The sequence below is a fragment of the Pseudochaenichthys georgianus genome, chromosome 3 (assembly GCF_902827115.2).
Source record: "Pseudochaenichthys georgianus chromosome 3, fPseGeo1.2, whole genome shotgun sequence".
Taxonomy (NCBI): domain Eukaryota; kingdom Metazoa; phylum Chordata; class Actinopteri; order Perciformes; family Channichthyidae; genus Pseudochaenichthys; species Pseudochaenichthys georgianus.
In genome coordinates, this window is record NC_047505.1 from 16,127,028 (window position 1) to 16,152,203 (window position 25,176).

Genomic DNA, 25,176 nt, shown 5'->3' on the forward strand with positions numbered 1-25,176 from the left:
GCTAAGCACATGGTGTAGTCCCAAATGATAGCTGAGGATTCTGGGTAGTGTAGTGTCTTCTGCCATCCAAAAACTCCGAAAAAATATTCGTTTCTCCGAATCGAAGGGGAAAAATACGAAAGCATTGTACACAATTTAAGCCAATCAATGTTGTGTAATTAACAAGGATAATTTGGTGTTTTTGAGTTGATGAGTAGTTCAGATATCACTGTAAAATCAATCGACAGTAAGGAGAATACTTACTTCCGGGTGAAAAATCCTCCGTTATCCAATGGGAATGGACGCTCGTAATACAATAAAGGGGACATGGTCATTATCTTTTAAATAACGTTAACTAAAGGGAACAATCTATTTGACCCAGCTGAAGCTCTGGCCTTTCTTAGAAACTAACTAATTTAATAAAAATCCCAGTTGTATTACACACAATGCACTGTTTTTTGAGAACAACAATTCGTAACTAATGTAATTTTTACATTCTGACGAAAAATAAAAAATATTATGAATACAAATAAAATAAAAGAAGCCTCCCGTGAGTTACTACAAGCTATAAAGTAGATAGATTTGCTTATTTGTAGAAAATGTTTAAAGGAAACAGATATTTTGTAAAAATAACTCAAATCTAAATCACTTTATTAAATAGAGCTTCATTATTTAGACTCATAATACATATTGGTCAACCCCCCCAAAACCAAAGCCATGATAGAGGTTTTAATGATAAACAAACCCCTTTATGGTAATTGGCCTCATGTACTGATTACCTACTGAATTTCTCCTTGCTGGTCTGCTGAGCAGACACAAACAACCTCCTTCCCTCAGGTGGAGGTATCCGCAGATCGCCTGTAGGGGCTGCACCTCAGCCATCTCAGGTGGCCTGGAAACCCCCTGCCCTTGCAACACACACTGAAGGCAACTGTTTTATTTTTGGAATGGCCACGGCACGTTGGCTTGCTCCCTAAGGCTTCAGTTCACTTCAGGATGAGTGGCCCTGTGGCACTCTGAGCCGGGATTAACAAGCAGAGAGCAGTTTGTCCCGACAGCCGCTCGCCAAAGGTAAACCAGTCAAACTCAGTGTCTGTTGATTGCCAAGATGGTGGTACTGCAGAGTTGTCCTGATCAATTAGCCGGGTGCTAACCTGGAAACGGTGCATTGGATTTGATAGAAGCACGTGCACTGTCTGAAATCTTAAACGCATGATGCATTTCAGACATAATATCTGTGAGAGGAAGTGATTGCAAAGCATTGTTTACCATGTTGTATGATTAATGACAGGTAAATGTATGTATGAGACACAGATAAACAAATCCTGCACTTTAATTATAATGGCATTTCACTTTTAGTTTTAAAGTATTCCATTTTTTTCTGTTGCTCACTTTTACACCAAACTTCTTTTTTGTGTGCAGTCTGCCCAACAAAACAACACCTATTTCCTTTCCCCTCTAAGGTAAGTGCTGCTCAGATTGATATTGAAGCAATGTGATGGTTACCAAAGAGCTTGATCTCCATTCTGTTTAAAACAGTTCTTTAAAGCTGGAAAGATAGAGGTCATGGCCAACAGCTATCACCAAGCTAATCTTATACTTTCCCCTTTTGAGCTGCCCCAATAGAAGCCTCCCAGATATCCAACCCCAGAGCCATAAAAGGGGGACTTCTCATGTGTCAGCTGCCGTCCTTGTCACTGTGACTGGAGGAGTCCCTTTGACAACAGGGAGTCATGTTAAACATTTGTCCATACCGAGGCCAAACCCTCTCAGCTTTTGTTTTTCAAGACAGGGACAACAACTCCCAGGAGTTATATCTATGTTGCAACTTCCACACTTTGCATATTTAGAACAGATGTTGTTGCAGAAAATAGCCCATTGGGTAAAACTATCCTTCTTTCAGATCAAACTATTACTAACATTACATAATAGGACCATTTCAGATAATCATCACTCTGAAACACAAGGATAAGCTCACAGTCGGAGCAGCTCTGAGAGGATTTGGGTTCCGGATAGATTTCCAGCAGCAGGCTGTTTGTGTGAGTGCGGGATAGCAGGCAGCAGGTGCTCGGTGTCAGGATGTTTGCTCTTATTTCCCCGGGTCTAAAATAAGAACGTAGACCTTATCTAGTGTTACCCAGAGATAAACTCCAATATTCAGACATAAATAAAACAATTCAGCTCAGGTTACCTCTTTAGTAAACCAAGTCAAAGGATGTTAAATGTCAGTTACATTTGAATATTAAATATATTTAGTTTTCACACGTTACATGTGAAAATCAACTGCGGCGAAAACTACAAACCTAATATCATCTTTATCTATTTCAATTCTGGATGCAGAGGAATGTGTGTAAGATTTATTGTCTGTTTATTATGCTTCTGACCTTTGACCTTCTTATAGTTTGCTTGTAATGCTAATGAGGAATTTGGTCCCGATTTACTACTGCACACATTTCAAATTGACTTTGGTTATGAAGATTAGCTTAATGCTGCCACCCCTCCTCCCAGCACAAACCGAGTCACCCTCCTGTAACTGTCAATCATCCTCCTTCGAGTTTACTTTTATTTCCTGCAGAGGTCATTTTTAAATCCGACAGTCTCCTTGAGAAACTATTTTCACAAGTAGTTTGACATCATTTCAAAGAAGCCTGGCCATATGTTATAGCTTTACATGCCTTTCTATTTCCAATTGTGATGCTCCTTGTAGCCGAGCAACTTCTTCAGGACCCAATTAAGAATCTTAAACCTGCTAATGAGCTGGTTGTCATGAGAGCTCATAGTTTTCTATAGCCAGCTGCCGACTTGTCTCTGAGCCATTTGCACAGGTTACATCAGTGCAGTTGGGAAGCAGCTGTATACACTATACTAGGAACAAAGTAGGAGACAATAAGTTTGCCAACACATTAAATGACAAAGGAAGCAAAGACAGACACCATCCAATAGCTAAATTATTGATAAGACAAACAACATAAATGTGTTTAATTGATATGATTTCAGCTTAGTAAAAGGTCTACTGAATACATAGGAAGTACAAACTGAAAAAAGACTCACTCTTTGCTTCACTACCTGCTGTATAATGAGAAGTGTCACAAGAGATGTATCATTAGAAAAGGATTTTTCAACTTTAAGCTTGAATAACAGAAAATTATGAAGTGATAGTGGCTACTATTTGTGCAGTATCAATGTTGGTTTTCAGAATCCAAAAAGTCCAGCATCTGTTTCACAGATCTTCATAGAATTGTCCAGCTGAAAAGGGAAAAAACATGTCTTATTAAAAACATGTATATATTTGTTATTCAAACACAAAGAATGACCTTAATCAAATACCTCAGTGATTATTTTTGACAGCTCCTGAGATGTCTGAATGAAATAGTACTTTCCTATATGACTCTGTATTGGAATAAAACTCACCATTTCTAACTGCTTAGTGATTAAAACATAATTCAATGCAACCGGCAACTCTTTACATTCCTGCTCTGATGTCATAAAAGATAATACCAAAACAGCAAGGTGATGCGTTACCTTTTCATGAGAAGTTTTGTTGGATCGTTACTTTAATCTCTAATTTGTATTTTTGGGAAATTATTGTGTTTTGCTGTTATGCTAGAAGTAGATTTTTGGATGAAAACAAATTGAGTGATTTTTCTCATCTGTCTTGCAGGAGTCTGAATAATGCTGATGGATGTCGGCTACAGTAACGGGCTGGAGCCTGACCTTTCCCAGCCATATCCTCCGCCCTTGATGCCAAAACCAGGCAAAGACAACGCAAGGCTTCAAAAACTCAAGAAGAAGAGAGCCAAGAAAAAAAATAGTCTCTCTCAGACACCCATCCCCTTTCGCTCCTGTTTGTCGCCTGTCAACGAAGCAAGCACAGACCTTGAGCACAGTGACCAGTCCAGCCCACCAAGGACACCGGAATCAGTCTACATTGCAGACCCTTCAGTGTCCAGTTTCCCTTTTGACTCCTTCTGTGATCCGTCCGCATCTGCATTCCCTCACCCTCGGAGTAGCCCCTACCAGAAAACTGGGAGCTTCCCCACTCAGTCCTATATAGGTCAGATCAGGACTTCTGAGGAGCAGGTGGCTCCGCTGTATGAGTGCTCCTCTTTCTTATTTGATGACATGACTCCTTTCATTATGCCACCTTCGATGTCACCACCCCAATCACCACCTAAGCAGGTTCCACGAAACCCTCTTGCTTTCAATTCAAACCGGACACCAAATTCCCATTGGTCCGTCACAACAGTCCCTCCAGCCTCTGTGTCGCAATCCAGCCCTAAAATATCAACTCACAGTCTGACCCTATCCCCAGCCGCCCCCAACTGTGACCCAGGCCCAGCTCCTTCTCTGGTTGCAGACCTTCCTCCTCCTCCAGCACTGCTATCAGTTTCAAATTCTCAGATACAACCTATTATTTCTAGCCAGAGGGAGACAAACGCCTGTTCAAAAGACAACCCTCAAAGCCACCTAGCCTCTTGGACTACAAGACCTAGTGATAATGGCAACTTTGTTCCAAGCCACATGTCTCCGGAGATAACCGCCTCAAAAATATCACTGGTTGATGCAGTGAAAGACACAAAGCCTGACGCCACACAAAACAGGGTTTACACATCCAAGGCAACATTTTATGAGATCTCTAAACCTCCCTCCATGCAGGACCTTATCGTTATAAATCCAAACTGCCAGGCAGCATTGTTTTCTGACACACTAAGAAAGAAAACAGATGTGTCAGTGGTGGAAATAGATGAAACACTGCCAATGTCCCAATGTGGAAGATCTAAGACTACTTATTGTGTACCGGCTCGAGTTTCCACACCTTTCATTGAAATATCCAAACCTATCCCCCTTTTATTCGCTGCTTTCAACTCATCCCAAGATCTACAAGCTCCTGCAATTCCAGAAGAAGCTCCGAGACAGAAATCAGTGATTCAAACAAGTGGTACAATTGAACCCCCAGCTGCCATAGAAGAACAGAAGCAGACTGATCACATTGATTACATTAGTAATATCAGACAAGCCAGCAATTACAAAGAGATAAATGTTCAAAATACAAGGAGTACAATAAATCTAAGCTTTGCTAATACTGAGCTGTACCCCAGAGAGAACTTGTCATCAAGTATGACTGCACTTGACTCTGCCATGGTAAAACCAACACTAATACAACCAGTCATCCTTAAGCTACAAACAAACCCCGGTTTGGAAAGTGGAGCTACAACTTTGCCAACGGTCCCATCATTTGTATCCACTGTACCAAACCTCAACCCTACGTCAGTGATTGTAATGCAAGCACCATCCAGTCCAAGCCCCATTATCCCTTATCATCCTCCTGCGGTCAATGCTCGCAAGTCTTTGTCATCACTTTTGGAGAGTCAAATGTCATTAGCAACCTCAAAGCCCAAATCAAGATCAACATATTACGGGCTTACTCCAACTCAGTATGCGGCCTATGGTGGGATAAAGACTGCTGCATCACATTATAGCCCTGCACCCCTCCATGCAAATGAAACCTCTTCAGACAAAACACAGTCAGCTGTAGCTGTAGATGGAACAGACCTCTCAAAGCCTGATTCAACAAAACAACTGAATGGATATCAAGATCAACCATCTTCAATGGAGGTTTCTACTGCTAATATTTTGAAACCCATAAGGGATTCTGAGATTCCAGCTGATCGGACCATACTAAGTAGCAATGATGTGTTTGAGATCGGGTCAGAAGCTCAAAGTATTGGAATACAATCACTTAACACATCTAAGGTGGACACAATAAAACCAGAGCTTCCTCTTGGCTTGGCACAGCAATCAATGCAACAATCCACAAGTGACTTATCCACACCAAAAGCCTCATTCTCTGAGGCTCCAATACCAATGCCTAAAGCAGGTGAGGTACACACACAAAATACGGCACTATTTTCTATAAAGGCAGAGATAAATACTAATCCATGCTTTACTGATAGCAGTAGTCTATCAAGTTTTTCCTCACCCTTAGTGAAAGTAGATTCAAATGCAGAAACATATCATGGTTCAAAGGGGAAAGATGCCATAGAGAAAGGTGTTTATCTCGAGAAAATACCTACAAAAGTAGAATCCAAGATCACCAATTACAAACTAACAGAACAAGTACAGATAGCTTTGGTGAAGTCTTACCAGACTGCTAATGGAGTCAGTTCATCAACTGCAAATGGTCTGAATGTTCAACAAACTGACAAGCCTGTTAAAAACCAAGCTGACCGTGAAAAAAGTATTCAGTCTCTTGCCACAGATTTAGAGCCCAACAACACAGGAAGGGCCATCATAAATGGTACATTTATCACAGGATTACAACAAGCCACCAATCTGATTTCAGGAACACCACTGCCCAGTAGGGGGGCTCCTGAAACTGTTTTACATACACACAAAGAAGAAGTTAATCAGTGTTTCAAAGCAAGCAGTGGAGTTCCCTTACCCAATAAGGCATCCACTGCAGAACTTACTCATGACAAAACAAATAAGGGGTCCAATTTCTCAAATATATTCTCCAAAGAATCAATTACCACTACCACAGGACCCATTTTTCCTCACGAACCTGTTATATCATCTGTATGTTCCTCGCAGTATAGTATCTGCACAGCATCTGCAGCTGTCCAAAGCACAAACATCAATCAACAACTCAGCACTAAAGCTAAAATTAACAGAAAAAGTCAAGTGGAAGGCAACAAGATACATTTGCCTGAAGGTCTCTTAACATTTTCTCAAGCACCAAGTGTACCTAATACACCTGCTGTCAATTATAACTTAATGGGCAAACCTACAAGAGCAACCACACTACCTGACTTTTCTGTCACTGCAACCAAATCACCCAATATGTCAGAAATGACCTCGAATGTGCCTACAAAAGAGTCCCCAAAGCTAACCAAAACTGTTGAGAATGTACATCCAACCCCACAGAGTAGCAATGTATCCAATGGCAACCATAACGTTGTTCAAGAAGCAGGTTACTACACAAACTCAAGCAGAGCCATAGTAAAGACCACACAAGCAATTGAGACAAGTGTAAGCATCCCTGCTAAAGTTGCAATACTATCAAGCCAAGTCAATACAGAGCCTAAATTCCCCAACTCTAATAGTTCTGAAACTAACATAGTCTGTAACTCAATATTTGATAAAGATTTTGAATCCCTATCCACTAATGCTATAGTAGACTTATTGACTGGAAAAACACCAACACATTGTATTCCCAGTCTACCTTTAAGAGCAGAAAGCATTCAAATACAATGGGGTATTGAAACAAGACCAGGTTCTAATTGTTTTAAAGGAAACACAATGCAGCATATGCCTAGCAGTGAAACCAAACGGTCAAACAAACCATCTTCCAAACTCTCCAACAAACCATCTGCCAAATCTCCAAACAAGCAGTCCGCAGGATTCCCAACTGTCAGCAAGACTTCCACAGAGTCAGCTGGAAAACCAGGAAATGTAGATACTATTCAACACAGTAGACCTGCTGCAGAAACATTACAGTCAAACGAATCCTTTCATGGCAGCAATGTCCACAATGTTCTTGCAATTGAAAAAAGTCTTAGCATCCCTGCTAAAGGTGCAATACTTGCAAGCCAAGTTAATACAGAAACTAAACTCCCCACTTATTATAGTTTTGAAACTAATAGAGTCGGCAACTCAACATTAGACAGAGAATTGCAATCACTATCCACCATTAATAAAGTAGACTTATTGAGAGAAAAAACACCAACAGAGTGTATTCCAAGTCTACCTATTACAGCAGAAATTATTCCAACACAATGTGGTATTGAAACAAGACCAGCTTCTAATCTTTTAAAAGGAAACACAATGCCACGCATGCCCAGCAGGGAAACCAAACCGTCCAACAAACCGTCTTCCAAACCGTCCAACAAAACGTCTAGTAAACAGTCTGCAGAATTACCAACTTTCAGCAAGACTTTCACGGTCTCAGCTGGACAGCCAGAAAATGTATATGCTATTCAACACAGTAGACCTGTTGCAGAAAAGTTACAGTCAGACAAATACTTTTGTGACAGCAATGTCAGCAATATTCTTGCAATTGAAACAAGTCTTAGAACCCCTGCGAAAGGTGCAATACTGTCAAACCAAGTTAATATAGAACCTGAACTCCCCACATTTAATAGTTTTGAAACTAACATAGTTGGCAACACACAATTAGAAACAGAATTGCAATCACTATTCACCAATGATAAAGTTGACTTAATGATAGGAAAAGCACCAATAGATTCTATTCTCAGTATACCTATTAGAGCAGAAAGCATTCAAAGACCTGACATTGAAACAACACCTGCTTCTAATCTTTTAAAAGAAAATACAGTGCTGCATATGCCTAGCAGTGAAACCAAACAGTCCAACAAACCGTCTGCTGGATTACCAACAGTCAGTAAGACTTTCGCAGACTCAGATGGACAACCAGGAAATGTAGAGACTATTCAACCCACTAGTCCTGCTGCTGAACTGTTAGAGTCATACATATCCTCTGGGGGCAGCAATATCCACAGTACTGTTTCCACTGAAACCAAAGTCGCTGACACGCTTCATAGTGTGCCTATTACAAACCGAGCAGTGATTAATAAACCATCTTTTAGTTCTGTGCAGGCCAGTAAAACTATCATGCCGCCTAGCCCTACAATGAGGCATGTCAGACAAAGAAGCCCTCAGCTGAGATCAGACGGGACTGAGATTCGACAGCAAGCCGTACATGCAAATCCTGCTCATGGCTATGTTGCTCAAACAAAAAATTACACAAATGTACAAGTAGATAGTAAACACACTGCCAACATTATTACTGAACATGGATCCTATGAGACTTCTGCAGATCAATGTCTTGCTAAAAACACTGTAAAAGAACCAACCCCTCGCACCAAGCCAATACAAGTCAATAGATCTATTAAAAGTCCACCCATAAGGACAACACATTCTGTAACATCTAAGACTGGGACAAGTGCTTTCTCCTCTTCTGGTTACGTCATGGCTAACATGTCTAGTATCAGTGTAGAACAGCAAAGCATTGCTAGTCAAATCGCGTTGTCTCAGGATACTTTTCAAACCACTATACATTCTGTGAGCTCTCAGAATGGAGTGAAACAGTTGAGGCAATCAGTCACTGAAACAAAGACATCTGTAGAAAATAAAATTCACACTGAAAACACTCAAATCGTCTCAAACATTAATTCAACTAACCATGCATTCGCAAATATTCAAACCCTTGCCAAAGCCAACAGTGATGCTAAAGACACACTAATCGCTCCTAAAGTAACTAAACCTTGGGCCTCTCCTCTACCTGAGCCAAAATGGCGTACTACACAGATTCGGACCTATACTCCAACCTTGCCCCCGTCTTCTCCAACTCCGGTTTCTTTAAAGCATAAAAATGAAAATAAACCTTTGCCCGTCACTGCGAAAGATCAGACAAAACCTCGCTATACATCTCTTCAAAATAATACACCTACTAACATTGTTGAGCCATCTGCAAAATCATTAACAGATAATATCAGAAAACGAGACAGAAAACCACCCACAACTAAGGATGTTTCTTCAGTCATGAATCACAATGCTGAGGTTAATGGAGATTCACAATTGACAATGATCAAAATAAAGGTAGAAACTAATTGTAGTACGGAAGAAACAATCTCTTCACTGAACAGTTTTTCTAGCACTCCAATACAATCTACTGTTCATGTTTCAAACAAACCGACTCTAAAAACACAGCCTCATGATCCACACATAGTATCAAGACCTTCCTCTGTCCCTGTAGAAACAAAATTATCAGATGCAAATTCAGATACTTTAAAGTCTACCCCCAATCAGGGCCAGATTAGCATGCACAACAGAAATGTTCAGCCTTCAACAGAGCTAACACTAGAGAACATTTCCCCTGCAAAGCCAGCAACAGATACTGTCATGAAACCATCCATAGTTAAAGCCGCTGTGATTGACTCTGCCACTCCCGCCCCTCTGCCTCAGGCCTCAGTCTCAGTCAAAGCTCCATCCCCAAACAGAGGAATGTCACCGCCATCTCCGCAAAGAACTGGGCTCAAAGAGAAGGAAGTTCTGAGGACCAAAGCTTCAGCTGCGCCGACGGAAGCCCTGGCAGACAAACCCTCCACGAAGTCAGCGACATCAACTGCATCTTCAACTGATGACAAGAAGGATGTGACAGCATCAGCTCAGCCCAAAGCACCCCAGAAGCTAAAAGGCCTAAAGGGGAAGCTAAGTGGATGGACACGGCTCAAGAAACACATGGTCGTGGAGCCAGAGGAACCTACGTTTCCAATGCTGGAGATCAAATCACAGGTTGATTCCACTGCCAGCAATGAGATAACAGATCAGGGTGGTGATAAGTTGTCCCCAGACCAATGTGCTCATCGAGAAGTGATTTGTGACAAAGAAGGTCCCAGGGCATTAAAGATGTGGGATGCCCTGCTCTTTCAGATGTTCTCAACAAAGGAAAGAATCATTCAACAGCTCGACACCACCAAGAAAGATTCAGAGAAGAAAAAGGAACCTAAAGACAATCAAGCAGAAGTTCCTTCTTTTGTCAACCGCCTTCCGATTTTGTTGTACAGCCCCCGTTTTGATGCTAGGAAGCTTAAAGAGGCGGCAGAGAAGCCACTCTCGAAAATAGCAGCAGTGTTTGAAAAGGGACTGATCAAACGCAAATCTCAGGAAGATGAACAAAAGAACTTCAACAGGAAAGCGAGAGGATTTGGTTCAACAAACTCTACAGATATATAACTTGATGTGTTGCAAAAGTATCTTTTGGAATGGCAATGATTGGTAGTGTGTGGCGAGAGAATAAAAACAAAATTGGTTAGTTCATTTAATAATTATAAATAAGGGCTGAAGTGAGGAGTTTGATTATTTAAGAGGGGCAACAAAGTATGATTGATTTATTAGAACCTATAAGTTGTAGTTGTATGTGTACAAGTAAATATGTATGATATATTATAACTCTAAAAAGTTATGGATAAAAACACAGGGGTGGTATAGGTGGGGAATCATTGCACTTAAAAGTAGTAAATATGACATTAAAGAAACAAGATAGACGATGAAAGCAAGGAATATTATGTACGCTGCAACTTTACTTGGTTGGATTGTTCTTTTTTCATTTGATGATAGTGTAGTTGTGGAGTTGAATGCATGAAGTGTAGATACATTGATTGATAATAGATTGTTTCATTTGTAACGCTTCCTTTTTCTATTTTTTCTAAAGAAAGTAAAGCTTTCATTGTACTCCGCTGGTAGGCAGTCTTTAATATCTGTAATAAATAGGACTTTTACATTCCTGGAACAACAGGGCAGTTGGATTTGAAAGAAGGAAAAAAGGCTTGAAGGTATAAACAGAACAGAAAAAGGTTTCTGCAAGGTATGGATGGAAATTAATCGGCAGATGTGCAGGCTGCCGACCAGAGCAGGAAACTACAACCACACAGGCTGGTACAAAAGAAATAAGGATCCCACAGGAGGTCAAAGTTTAAATTTAGTTTATGAGTAAATACTTTCAAAACAAATTGTCATTAGCCTCCGCTCAGTTTATATTAAGTGCTAATTAGCAAATGTTAGCATGCTAACGCTATAAACGTAACGTAATGGGCAATGTAACGTACATTGCCCAGCCATAGCATATCCAAAGGGATACAGAGTCTGAATTCTGTTTTATAATTAAAAGTACCATTTTCTATCGTTTAGTAAGTTGGAGATCCATTGTGACCTCGCAACCTCAATGAAATAGAGATAAACTAATTGACCCTGTTGTGGTTTGTAATTTCTTGCCTTGTGGTGGATTGTCCAGGACTTGTTGGATGTAGAAGTGGATGCCAATGAATGATGAACATGATGATGACAATGATGATGCTGAGTCCTGCTGTTGGAAGACAGACTAACTAAATATTGAGGGATAGCTAGAGAATAAGTACAGATATTAGAAGATGAGTGGGGCACTCATTTTGAGGATTTGGTGCTGCCATAGCAAGCATTTGCATGTTAGTTTTGAACCTTTTTGTCTCTATATTTCGATTAAAAAAAATAGCTGTTTTCCCAAAGATGATCATCCATATGTGTAATTTCATGTGAGGTGAACTTCCTAAAGCTACACAAAGCCCCATTTATTACTCGAATGCTCAAGCCATAACATGTTTTATATTAACTGTGTGATCAAAGGTGCATGAAGTTAAATGTGAAACTTTTGTCTTGTATTTCCCCTTTCTTTAACACATATATTTGATTGCTTTTACTTATAGATTGTCACACAAAGAAACAAAGTACCACATAATAAGAACTAAATTCAACTGTAGCTTTAAAAGGAGACACAGACATCACTGCTGAAAAGTAAATTGTTAAAGTATAATGTCTGTGGTTCTTTATATTTGTGTTATTGTCAACTACTTCCATGAAGGGACCAGAACCAACAGTATTAGTACTCTCTGACTTCCCAGTGTTATATAGGAATTCAGTCTTAAGCCTCCCTGCCCCTACTGGCAATGTAAACCTATAGTGATGACTCACACACATACTCTTTAGTTTTTTAAAAGTTCAAACAATTTCCATAACTTTTGTTTTTGTTTTAAAACATTAACTCAAACAGTGGGAGATAGTACATTTGTGGAGGACTATTTTAAGCCGCAGGTTAATCCACGTTTGCTGCAGTAGTAGAAACCATCAACAGGCGGTTTGTGATCCCTAGGGATCTCTAGGGATCACAAATGGTCTGTTACCCATGAAACCTTGAGCTCTTAAGCTAGCAACAGACAGTATGCACCATACAAAGGTATGTCTATGCATGGCACTCAAGGCCACAACATTTAGTTGAAAGCCAGTTTATTATGCAGCCCAACTGTACATATTTAGTGGGGGTTCCTGCTATGCATTTATTTCAGCTAAGGTTGCCTTTTTGCTGAAACGCAGGGTGAAACCCCTGTTTTACTAATTGTTTGTATATGGGATTGAGTATGTGAGTATTCATGGTAATGAAGGAACATGTTTTTCAGTGCAATAGTTAGGCTCATTGATTTGTTTTCAATAGTTTTGGGTCAGTATATTACAAGTATTGTTATTGTCTCAAAGTATGATATATACTGTATATATCATACTTTGAGACAATAACAATACTTGTTAGTACATCTTTCTTTTTGGGTGTTGGTCTTTTCATGGGATGTTCTGACTATAACAAAATACAGAATATATTGAGACTTGACTTGTTTTTGGAGGACAGTTTGTAAAATATAATCTTTTGAATTAGTTAATGTTTCATTTTAATTCCTTTTTTTGGTAATAAACATTGTTTAGGCCAATTTAATGTTAGTGTCTATACTTGACTATTCTTTATATAAATAACATTTATCTTCAAGCTAGTTTTGCAGGTTAAATTAAACAATAAGGCTCGAAATATGTGGCACATTTTGACTATTAATTATATGAAAGATGAAACAATTGATTAATAAAGAAGTCCTTAATAAATATAATAATAACAACAACAAAGTTACAAGCATAGTAACAATCCAACGTAAATGGATGTAGTCTTACCTGACTGGCAGTTTGCATCTTCACTGTTGCTGTCCACAGGAACCTTCTCATACTTGCCGTGACCCATCACCAGAAACTTAGATCTTTTCCCAGTTGAACTTTCCTGGAATTCAGTTAATACATCAGTTATCAAAACAGATTCATAGACATTATTCAACAACTTTAGTGTGGCCTTATTCATCTGAAACTTTTAACATCCAACAATATGTGACAGTTTATGACTTAATTGAAGGTATAATAATAATACATGTTATTTTTATAGCGCTTTTCCTGGTGCTCAAACCACTTTACAAGCAAGTAAATAGCTGGAATAGTCTGCAAAATAAATGGAAACTGAACAATCTGGTGCCACTAAATGTTTTTAAAGCTCGGTTGGATGCTAGTCAATCGGAAGCTATTGGTACCTGTTTATGTGGATAAATATGTAAATGATGCTGTATGATGTCCTTTTGTTGTTCTATTTATGTTTTTATGTTTCATGTGGAACTTCTTGAGCAGGTCTCCCTTGGAAAAGAGATCAATGATCTCAATGGGATTTATCTGTATAAATAAAGGTTTGAAATGAAATGAAATGAAAGAAGGAAAATAACAACAAAAGTAAAAAGTGCTAAGCTAGGTAGAATAGGGGCAAGGGGTAAGTGGATTAGCAGTTGAAGGCAAGAGTGAAAAGGTGAGTTTTGAGTGATGTGTTTAGTCTTACATTGGTATGAGTTGTAAGCACAGACTTTATATAAAAGGTTGTGAGCATTCAAACCAAATAGTATTTTTCTGGTCTAAACAAGTCATGCCAGTGTTTACAATATACAGTAATTATACATTTTAGAGAAGAAAACAATTGTTTAAAAAATAACCCATTCGAATAACAACAGGACTATGAAGGGAGCTTATTCACAACTTGGAGCTCTAGACCCCCGTGGAGTATTACAACTAATGTGAGGGGTCTCAAGATAACAACAGCTACATTTGATTTTTCTGTTAAAAAACACAGACCATCTGTTTTATTGTAACAGGGCCCTAACAATTCTAAAGATACAATCAAATGGGAACTCTTCTTTGGTGTAACTGATCATAATATATTTCCATGCTCAGCCATAGGCAGTGACAGCAGGGTCACAAATAGACATTATCTCATTGTAAAGGATCGAGAGCCAAAAGGTTGGGAAATACTGCAGTAGGAGGTCTCGGTCCCCAGGCATGGAACTACACTTATACTGTACAACCCATTTATTTGTCCACATCTGAATGAGGCTATAAAACCCTCAATGTTTTCCACTGTCTCCTTACAGTGTAATGGTAAAGAAAGCAGAGTTATGAGAGTATGAGATTTTAACAAACTATCCTCGGTCAGCTCTGAACATTAAATTGTGCATTAGAAAAACAATGCTATTCAATTAATTTAAAGCTTATTAGATTTAGGTGAACTCTAGCCTTTAATTCTTATGTTTTAAAACAACACCGTGTTTCATGTACTGCAAATATAGCAACATACAGTACACAGTTTGTCATCTCTGCAGCCACAAGGGGGCAGACTCTCACTGACTGCTCTGTTCAGCTGAGTTGAAATAATTTACACCAGATAAAAAAAGATGGGTGTGGTTGTATAGTGGGGAGGAATTCTTCTTGAATAGTGTCATAAAACAACATGTATACAGTATGAAAGTTAAGGAAGGGGGAGATTACATTTGATAGAAATAAACAGTTGTTCCAAAGCTCATGTCACAGAACTGAAAAAGGATCAGTTCATGGGTGAAAAGCTTTGTGAATCGTGTCAGACATGATACAAAAAAGCAAGACAGTGAAGCAGAGACACATATCAAACAATCATGTTCATTGAGGATCAAATTCAGACTTACTCCTTGTCTAAAAGGTGAGCTGCACCTGCTCCCATCTTCACCTTCTTTCACCCACTGATTAATGAGATTGGCCACGCCCACTTTTAAACCATCTGCATCCTGAGAAAGATAAGAGGAAATATTATAATATTTGTAATTCTGTATGTTTAAAGTTCACCTACATACATGTACCATATATGTTTATATTAAATCAAATTCAAGACCTTTCCTGGACAAAATATCATATTATTTCTGATCTAATACTTCATGTGTCATAAATAGTTCAAATTCATTAATGTTTAAACTGGAATCTATTTAACAATGTTAAAGGGGCCCTAATGTAGTTAATATTTGTATTTGTGCCTCTACTGTGACATGTCTCCATCCTTTAATGTTCAAAAAGCTCTTTATTTTTCTCATGCAGCAGCACCTCTTTTCACCCTCTGTCTGAAACCAGAGCCCAGTCTGCTCTGATTGGTTAACTGGTCGGCTGTGTTGTGATTGGTCAAGAGCTCAGAGATGACCCTTAGCCTATCACATACAATGTGTTGGAGTAGTAGCCTATAGAAGCATGTCAAACGGCAGCATTTCGGGCAGGGGGGGGAGTGTGTGGGAGAGAAACTCCCTCTGGAGGGAACTTTGGGATTCAAGCCTTTGCAGACCATTTACATGCACTAAAACCTAAGGGAAAACCCCAAGAAGCATTAAAGGGCTTATTTAGAATAAAATATTGCACATACAAGATTTATGGTCATGGAGACAATGATAAGCCTCTGCCTGTTTTTTCATTTGGATTTGTAATAGAACACGACATTAAAAAAAAGGAAAATTAAACTTCTGAACAATTCGTCAAAAAACCTGAGTGAAAGGATGAGCAGTTATTTATCAGTGTAACTGTAAAAAGGTAAATTAGGATAAAGAAAGTAACGTCATCATTTACCTTAGATGGTGTGACTGAGGTGGTGTTTTGCTTCCAGGCTTCCCCGGCCTCAAACAGGTTCTTCTTGGACGAGACGGCTTCAGTGGGACTCGTCAGGTCCGTCAGCACCTGGCTGCCGGACCTGCCTTCCTTAGAGGCGACCTGTGAATGAGATCCGGTTTGAGAGTTTAACATAATGAGACACAGAAATTGGGGATCTTCCATATTGTAGTTCAACAATACATGCTGGTTCTTCACACAGATTATTTATTCAGAATTTGATCGTTTTTAAGAGTGCGCTTAAGACCTTCCTTTTTGATAAAGCTTATAGTTAGGGCTGATTAGATTCAGCCCCTAGTTTTGCTGATATAGGCTTAGTTTGTCGGGGGACATCTTACTTCTTCCTTCTCTCTGTCTGTACCTGTGTACTCTCATGTTCCGATTAACCCAGCTTCCCCAAATGTCTTTCTTTTTGGTGTCTATATACGCCGGGATCCGGAGTCATGGATGATCCTGCGGTCCTGTGTCCTGGATCGCGAGCGCTGGATCTTGAGTCGTGGCTGTGGTCCTGGATCATCGGTCCTGGATGGATGTCCTCGTGGATTCGTCTTCCTATTATACACACATGCATTTCCAAACATTTGGACTACCTATGTTGCAAATGTGTTATCATTTCAATTTACACACGGCATCTATTGCACGTCTGTCCGTCCTGGGAGAGGGATCCCTCCTCTGTTGCTCTCCCTGAGGTTTCTCCCATTTTTCCCTTTAAACTGGGTTTTCTACGGAAGTTTTTCCTTGTACGATGTGAGGGTCTAAGGACAGAGGGTGTCGTATTGTCATACTGATATTCTGTACACACTGTGAAGACCACTGAGACAAATGTAACATTTGTGATATTGGGCTATATAAATAAACATTGATTGATTGATTGATCTCATTGTCGGAATATTATGGTTTCTCTTAGAGTCAAACAAAATAAAAAAGAACCATTGAAAAGAGTCACTCAGTGGGGTTTCACCTCGAGAGCATGAGTGTACAGCTCCAGTTTCTTGTCAATCTTTGAAACAGCAACAGGTGACAGCGTCTTCTTTATGCTGCCGGTGCTTTAGGAGAATGGATACGTGTTAAGAGTGAAAGTATATAACTGTGAGAAATCTGATGATGTAAAAGTATATTCTTTTATATAATTAATAATGTAAAACAAGATAAGCAGCAGGGTGTTAAGATAAGCAGATCAGAGTAGACTTTCTTCTCAACTTCTGCACTTTATATTTTGTACCTGGAACTTTTTTTTTATTCCTAAATGTATTCTTATAACATTTCCATAAGATGGTGCAGCACTGGAAACAACATTCTTTTAAATCTACTTCACAAGACATTTTCACACACTTACCTTTTCCTCAGTGATTCAGTTCTCTCTATGATCTAAGGAAAGAGACAATGAAAGGTTAAAACTCACAGGGATTATTACACATGTATGGGATTTGACCTTCAGTAGCAGACTTTTTATTTAAGCACCTATAAACCGGCACAAAGTTGTTATTTCATTTTTTCTCACAGATCAAGACAGAAATGTATGTTTCTAGATTGAGGGTGAGTGTGTGGAAACCCCCCAAGATCCGGAACAGGATTAACCGTTCAAGGTGTTGTTTACTCAGCTTTCCAGCTAACTTGATAATCCTGGAGACAGCGCTCTTTAGTTTTATCATTACATTGTTACCTATTAGACGCTATTACCCAAAGCAACTTACATACTGTACACTCCATACTGTGCACAATCCCAACAGGAGCCATTTAGGGTGAAGTGTCTTGCTCAAGGACTCTGTGTTTGTTTATGTGATTGAGCTTTGAATGACATGAGGTAAATAAAATATGAAGACAAACATATTTAACAGCATTTATCAAAACAAATAGCTTGACATGGTTAAATCCGGGTTAAAACATTTCTAAATAATACAAAAGATAGAACAACCAATTAACCAACAACAAAAAGAAAAGTAATAATGACAACAATAATAAAAACAACACATTTTGAATAGAATAGTGTGCTATTTTTAAGATTTCTTTGAATTTACATTTCTTATCCCATTACAGCTTCTGACCTTGACCCTTTACACTGGTCTGCTGCAGCACTCACCTTACATTTACTGTCAGGGGGGACTCTGCTGTTTGCTTCATCCTGTGAAGAGACACAGATTAGAGCAGGCCCGGCAGCTCTCGCAAGTCATTTGAATGACTACAAGTACAGAAGAACTCATGCAGCACGTTTGTGAGTGTGACCCACACAGTGTGTGATCACAATTTTATGTTTATATTTAATATCATTTTAGAAACCTGTTTAACAATGGACAGCAGGGGGCAGTAGATTAGTGTTAATTGCGTTGACTAAAACTATGACGAAATATGTGTCAACAACCTTTTTTCCATGACGAAAATGAGACGATGACGAGACGGCACCGACGGCAGTAAACAATAACTGTAACGAAATCTTCATGCAATATCATTGACGAAAAGTGACGAGACGAAAATGTAGTTTACTAAATAAAAACTATGCCAAAATCTCTCTTTACTGAAAATAAGGAGACGAAATATTATCAAAGATAACGTTACATCTCTGATAGTCAGTTTTTCTCTCAGCAGTTCCATTTCCGGTGCTGCGGCAGGGCAGCAGCTGTGTGTCTGTGGTGCGCGCGGCGGTACATTTGAATTACACCGGGCAGCGGCACATTGTGAACTGTCAGGAAGACTCGGGTCTAACTCATGGTCTAACTAACCTTATTTAACAGAAAATAAAATGGCAACAACAGGGCTTGGGAGCAGTGGTCGCACTCCCGAATACCACCCCGTCAGCGCGAGTGAGTGATAAATTGTGCACTCAACGGATAATAATGGATTATGACGGAAATGTTACGATCCTGTCCATCAAAATGATTGACAACGAAAAAGTCTAAAGCCACCGCTGCTAGGGAGAAAGAAACGATGTGATATTTGGGCCCATTTTCGCTACAATGAGGCGGAGAAAAAAAGCGAATTGAATTGTTTTATCAGAAGGGAAGCAATGTGGCCATAAAACAGCTGGTCAAAACACCACAAACCTGACCAGATACTCTCTGCAAAGCTTCTTAATCATTCAACCTGTGTTTTTCATCAAATAAGGACAAGATATAATCTTATTTATTTATATATACTAAAATGACAAATTATTGGTTTTGGCTAGACTAGTTTGACTGAAATGTTCTATATAATTTGATGACTAAAAAAGACTCAACAGTTTTCATTGACAAAAAGTAGACTAAAATAATTAGTTTTCTTTGACTAAAATAAGACTAAAATGCTCAGACTTTTAGTCGACTAAAATTTGACTACATAAAAACAGGATGAAGGTGACTAAATATGACTAAAACTAAAAAGGAAATTTAACAGAGGACCAAGACTAAAACTAAATAAAAAAATAGCTGACAAAATGAACACTACAGTAGATGGCAGGATAACACTGCCGTAAACGGGTTTGTTGTGATTTGCGCCTGCCGTAAACGGACTGATGTGGAGATGGAGCTGCCGTTGGCTTGCCATTCTGGCAAGACCCGCCAAACGAGCAGCTAAGAATTTGGTTGTTCGTCATTTCTCCTGTTTTGCAGGTCAGTTTTGTGTACATATTGTCACAAGTGTTATACGAATCCACGGTAGTGTTGTGTCACGATGTCCTAGTGTTTGAAGTGGTGTTTGGACGTTATTTATTGTCTTCAATGCTGCGTAGGAGACTGCCTCGTGGTTGCTGTGTGCGCGTGTGTGTAATGGCGGTCGCTATTTTAATGTAGCATAACTGAGCTTTGATCAAAGTGAATGCAAGTAAATGTAATTGTTTACAGCTCCTATACATTTTGTACTTACATATTTTCCGGGTTTATATCCTAAGTATTTTGTGTGTGTGTTTTGTATTATCTGTATGTGTTCTCTGGTCAGAGTTAATACATAAATGCTTGTTGACAGCTAATGCTAGCACAGATTAGTTTCTGATGCTTTACCTGGGAAGGTATTTAAAAGGGTTTGATTACAAAATCAATATCTGAATAGAGAAATTCTTATTTTAAGTCATGGTGTTTATTTCAAATATATTGAAGACATGAATATATATAGACAAGTGTTTATATTGAAGACAGAAAAGGGCATTAACAATTGAGTGTGCCAAATGAATAATACATTCTGGCAAGACCCGCCAAACGAGCAACTAAGAATTTGGTTGTTCATCATTTCTCCTGTTTTGCAGGAATACTATCTGTCAGCGCGCCCTGAATATCGGGGCATGTTACAAAACGTTTGTACATTTAAATCAGTGCAAATCAGTCAGCTGACACATGCACAGCACTTACTGGGTAAAACTGAATGAGGAGTTTCTGGTGGAAGAACAGCGGGGAGCATGAAAGAGAAAAAAACATGTTGGCATGGTTAACATGGAAGCATAGGACTGGGTGATGTTTACAAAATCCCATACTGGGATATTTTCAACCAAAAAAAGCTTTAAAGAACCAAATCATTTTGTGCAACAGTAGAATTGTAAGACAGAGACCGACAATCATCTCTACCGCAGCTATACTTTCACTAACAAAATCAATAGATGCTGGCATTTATTCCAATGCCTTTTGAATTTAGAAAATCATACTGCACACACCCTCTTTGGTTTGATGACATACCTTGAACGTGGGACTCATCGGACCGTAGTTTAACGGCTCCTTGCCTTCGCTGCTGCTGCAAAGAGAGGCTGCAGATCCTCTGTTCAGCTCCTCAATCCTCCCGCTCTCCATTGACCTCTAGAACAACGCCACCATACAAATATCAACCAATATGTCTATTGTTTTAATACAGTAGACTATCAAAAGTCGGTATTAGCAGTATTATACAGTCTTATTGGGTTAAAGAGTATAATCTGGAGCACAGTTTTCCTTAATGCCTGTTCTTTCTCTGGATAAAGCCTTTCAAAATGTGTGTTCGCACTGCTCCCCTATAGCGTGTTATGTGGTGGCAGAAGACTAATAAAACACCGGCAAACCAGTGGTGCTAAAAGTAGGAATTTGTTACAACATCTTACATCATTGCTGCTTTCAGGCATTTCCTCACCCAGTGAGCCAAAGATACATTCTTTTACTTTATTACTTTCAGATTTAAAGCCAAATTCAATGAACTGCAAGTTTTAAAGAAAAGAAGCATGCATGTGTTTGATTTAATGTTTCATGAAACGTTGAAAAAAACAGACATGCTTGGTTTTATGTCAGCAAACTATTGCTTATTAGCATCAAGTATTTTATATAATAATAAGAGTAACATTCTACACAATGCGAAGGAGTTGGACATTACTAGCAATAAACATTTTATAGATCCGGTCATGAAGGTAAAAAAAGTTGATGCTGATGGAAGCACAGTTTTAAAGAGCCTGTGACACGGTTTTCCCCCATCATCCAAACCCATCAATTTGAGTAAATATTGTCCCCTTGAAAACCGTTACTGAACTGATTTTGGATATTTGTACTTTGATAACTATTAATCTGCCCTTCAATGTTGACAATTTTCTGGATCTTCTCGCGGATTCTTCAAGTCCCGCCAAATGATGGGTGACGTCATTGCGGGCACAGCGCTCCAGCTGCACCGTTCAGGATCCCAGCTTCTGCATGTAAACCTTTATATATATACAGTCAGATGTAAACGCACGATGGTGCACACAGCAGCAAGCTCAGACAGCGATGACAGGTTAATGTTGAACGTGTCTGAGAGCTCATATGAGGCTGAAGGATCGGTTTATGTTGTATCTGTTAGAAGTTTAGGAATGAGGTGCGTCAATATGGGCGATCATATGGTCATGTAGCCAGTGGTGGAATGGGACTAAAAATAATCCCGGGACTCTCGACCGGCCCACTTCGGTACCGCTAGTAAATTGTCAACGGGGGGAGTGGGGGATGTCAGGGGCGGCGGGTGCTGTAGATAGTAAATGTAAATATGTAAATATTTGTGTCACTGCATCCTGGTAAAATACAAATATAATGTATAATGTCTGTGTCTTTGACCTTAGCGCTGCTAGCCACCTGTGCCCTGTACTACGAAGCCAGTTCAACAGACCCTGGATATGTTTGAGTAACAAACAAACTAACAACAACAAACTAACAAACGAAATCTCGCTAAGCGGTCCTACGACGCTGGTTATCAACTCGGTAAATCAAGCCAGGGTTTCTCTCTCCAGCTGAGAGCGCGTTCACGTCTAAGACACGAGTGGATCTGACTTTAATTACATTTGTTTCGAGTGTTTCGTCAACATAATGTGTTGCTTAAAATAATACTTCTGCATACAGTCTGTGACACTGTGAGTGTTGCACGGCTAGATGAGGCTGGAGAAGCTGACTCAGATAAGGAAATATATGATATATTATGATATTATATGATCGATGATCTGATTGATGATGTAATATGAATGATAAGTGCGACACGTCGGCGTCTTCTCTGCATACGGCAGTTTAAACTGTATTTCCTTTATCCTGTAATATGACTTGAGAGATTTAAACTCCTCACACTGAGTTTATCTCTTTTCTATAGACGCCGGAGGCGGGCAGCGTCAGGTAAAATAAGTTATTTAGCCTTCTCAAACCTGAGCCTCACGCGCCGCCTATGGGGGATGTGCTAGTTACTTATCCGACCGGCCCACTTCGGTACCGGCCCATCGGGATTCGTCCCGATGGCCAGTCCACCACTGCACCCAGCCCACGTAACCGGCAACGGGGGGAGCCTCACTGCGGGGAAACGGTGGACCTAGTGTCCCGATCGGAGTGGGAATAATAATAATAATCCGTGCATTTTATCCATTAATTTCCCCAACATTGTGGTAAAAAAAAACAGGCTCAAACAAAAGATTTTTAATCATCATCCTCACGATCATTTAATGTATCATATGTTCGCCGAATTCACATGAAAGCACTAATAAATGTAGTTTCATCCACTTGAGTTTACAACTACAAAAATAATCGATTTGTTTTTATATCACATCCGACGGGAGGAAATTCAGCAGCTCTCACTCCCGATTTGTAATCCTAATGTAATCATCATCTTCACGACGATCATTTATGTTTATGTTCACCGAATTGACATGAACGCACTGACACATATGAATATACTGTAGTCAACTTCATTAAAACGTTATTAACGTGCCTAATCTCAGTAATTCACCATTTCTACGCATAACAACACACTTTGTCCGTGTTTGGCTCTCGAAGCGTTCCCGCATTGACGTCACTTCCGGCTTCCCCCAAAACTTCAAAATGAGTCGAAGGAATTTCCCCGCGATGTTCGAAATTATTGATATTTAACAGAACGGTATCGCTTTTTCTTTTTTAAACTGACGGTTCGAGATTACTAGTAGCCCAATATTTCATTGCACAACAGTTGTTGGGATGCTGTCACAGGCTCTTTAAATCAAAATACACTAATAATGATGGATATAAACATGAACAAAAATAAGCTTTGCACATGTTTTTGGATTCAATATGTGTGTTTTGATGGGTATCACTGAATAAGAAAACTCGACAGGTTACCCTTCATTATAAAAAAAAAGGTTTGCTTGGGAGTCTGAATTTCCTCAACTATCTCCTTTATAGATTGATAATAATAATTATTTTAGGATAAATGTAAAACATGCTGATGACATTTAAAAAGGGTTAGTTCCTCTTCTGGGGATGAATTTTTCCGAAAACTTCATGAAGATTTCACCATTAGATTTAGTTGTTTCTGTTGTAAAACAAAAACATTAAGATTCATGCTCTGACAAAACAAATGTCTCTCAATTCATCAGGACATGAGATTATGACGTGACAAAAAGTCAGGGAATCTGCAAAATAATCAGTTTATAGTAAACAAAATATGGAATTTGATAAAATCCTCCAGGAACCATTAACATTTTCACAATCTTGTACGAGAAACATATTTTGTGGATGACTTAAAAGAAGGGCAACAGAAAGACTGACCGATCCAATAAAGGCAGTTATTACAGTTGCAGAAGAGCTGATATTAGTAGGAATAGCAACAGTGTTAATGAAAAGTCAACCTTGTCTGGAAGCTTGTACTCTTCCTCCGCCTCCCTGCGTCTATGCTCCCGGCTGTCGTGGAGGTCTTCCTCCTCTTCCTCCTCCTCCTTGGGTCCCTCCTCCCAGCTGTGGTGGAGGTCTTCCTTCTCTTCATGTGTGAATCTCAGCTCTTCTTCCTCCTGGTCATCCTCATCTCTGGGGTTTTGTCTGGTTTCAGCTGATCTCTGCTCCATCTGCAGAGCAGCCTGTGCCTCTTCCTTTTGCTCCTCCTGCTCCAGCTCTCCATCCACCCTGCAGGCCCCTCCGCTGGGTTGGAGATCATTTTAACAGTTTATAAAGACATTTGAATGTTTGGATCCCAGGATAAAAACAAAACAAATACTGACTAAAGGGAAAAGACAGATAGAACCAGGCAAAGAGCGGAGAACTCACCGTGGCTTCATCGTCCCGGCCGCCAGGTAGGACGTCCTGTCTGCTGGTTGGCCCGTGGCGTGCTGCGATCTGTTGTCCTGTGGCAGGAACACCGTGGAGCTGTACGACGTCCTGACTTCCTTTCTGTTGCTGGACATCTACAATTATAACCAAGAAGGTTGCATGTTGATCTATAGTGACAATATGTATCTGAGGAAATATTTATACGAATTTGAAGCTTGATATTGCCAGCCAGTTTCAGAGAAGTGTAGACACACATTTTTTAGTAATGCCGTTAATTAATTACGTTATTTTCTGAATTATTTAGTATAGTAAAGCACCAACTTTGATCAAATTTCCATGAGGCGGTTACTGCCTTACTTGCAGCTGTTTAGAGTTGTACTCATTAAAATACTAAAATGCTCACAAT

The 25,176-nt window shown here is 39.5% G+C and overlaps 2 protein-coding genes across 3 annotated transcripts in view; one reads left to right on the forward strand and one right to left on the reverse strand.

The window, feature by feature from the left end:
• Nucleotides 1-962: 962 nt before the first annotated feature.
• On the forward strand, nucleotides 963-10,139 carry LOC117463369 (uncharacterized). The gene is made up of 4 exons (XM_034105590.2): nucleotides 963-1,050; nucleotides 1,402-1,442; nucleotides 3,641-5,857; nucleotides 9,964-10,139. Exons 3-4 carry the CDS (start codon nucleotides 3,652-3,654, stop codon nucleotides 10,137-10,139), a joined length of 2,382 nt encoding a protein of 793 aa, XP_033961481.1. The 5' UTR covers nucleotides 963-1,050; nucleotides 1,402-1,442; nucleotides 3,641-3,651.
• The window catches only part of LOC117463376 (non-muscle caldesmon-like), a 54,287-nt gene continuing 32,054 nt past the window's right edge, over nucleotides 2,944-25,176 (reverse strand). The window contains exons 4-14 of one of the 2 annotated variants that reach the window (XM_034105610.2): nucleotides 24,768-24,904; nucleotides 24,356-24,641; nucleotides 20,967-21,083; nucleotides 20,646-20,669; nucleotides 18,413-18,454; nucleotides 17,669-17,700; nucleotides 17,294-17,378; nucleotides 16,294-16,434; nucleotides 15,375-15,473; nucleotides 13,522-13,624; nucleotides 2,944-3,225 (exon numbers count right to left, since the gene is read on the reverse strand). In XM_034105610.2, the coding sequence (XP_033961501.1) occupies nucleotides 3,200-3,225; nucleotides 13,522-13,624; nucleotides 15,375-15,473; nucleotides 16,294-16,434; nucleotides 17,294-17,378; nucleotides 17,669-17,700; nucleotides 18,413-18,454; nucleotides 20,646-20,669; nucleotides 20,967-21,083; nucleotides 24,356-24,641; nucleotides 24,768-24,904 (1,092 nt within the window). In that variant the 3' untranslated portion in view covers nucleotides 2,944-3,199. Of the gene's footprint in view, nucleotides 3,226-10,734; nucleotides 13,625-15,374; nucleotides 15,474-16,293; nucleotides 16,435-17,293; nucleotides 17,379-17,668; nucleotides 17,701-18,412; nucleotides 18,455-20,645; nucleotides 20,670-20,966; nucleotides 21,084-24,355; nucleotides 24,642-24,767; nucleotides 24,905-25,176 lie in introns of those variants that run through there. The other variant, XM_034105602.2, reaches the window with a different exon arrangement.

Bases quoted from the DNA above. Each gene is read 5' to 3' on its own strand.
- LOC117463369 (XM_034105590.2), top strand. From the start codon at position 3,652: ATGCTGATGGATGTCGGCTACAGTAACGGGCTGGAGCCTGACCTTTCC. The intron at 5,858-9,963 runs GTGAGGTACACA...CCTCTGCCTCAG, and splicing joins AATACCAATGCCTAAAGCAG to GCCTCAGTCTCAGTCAAAGC.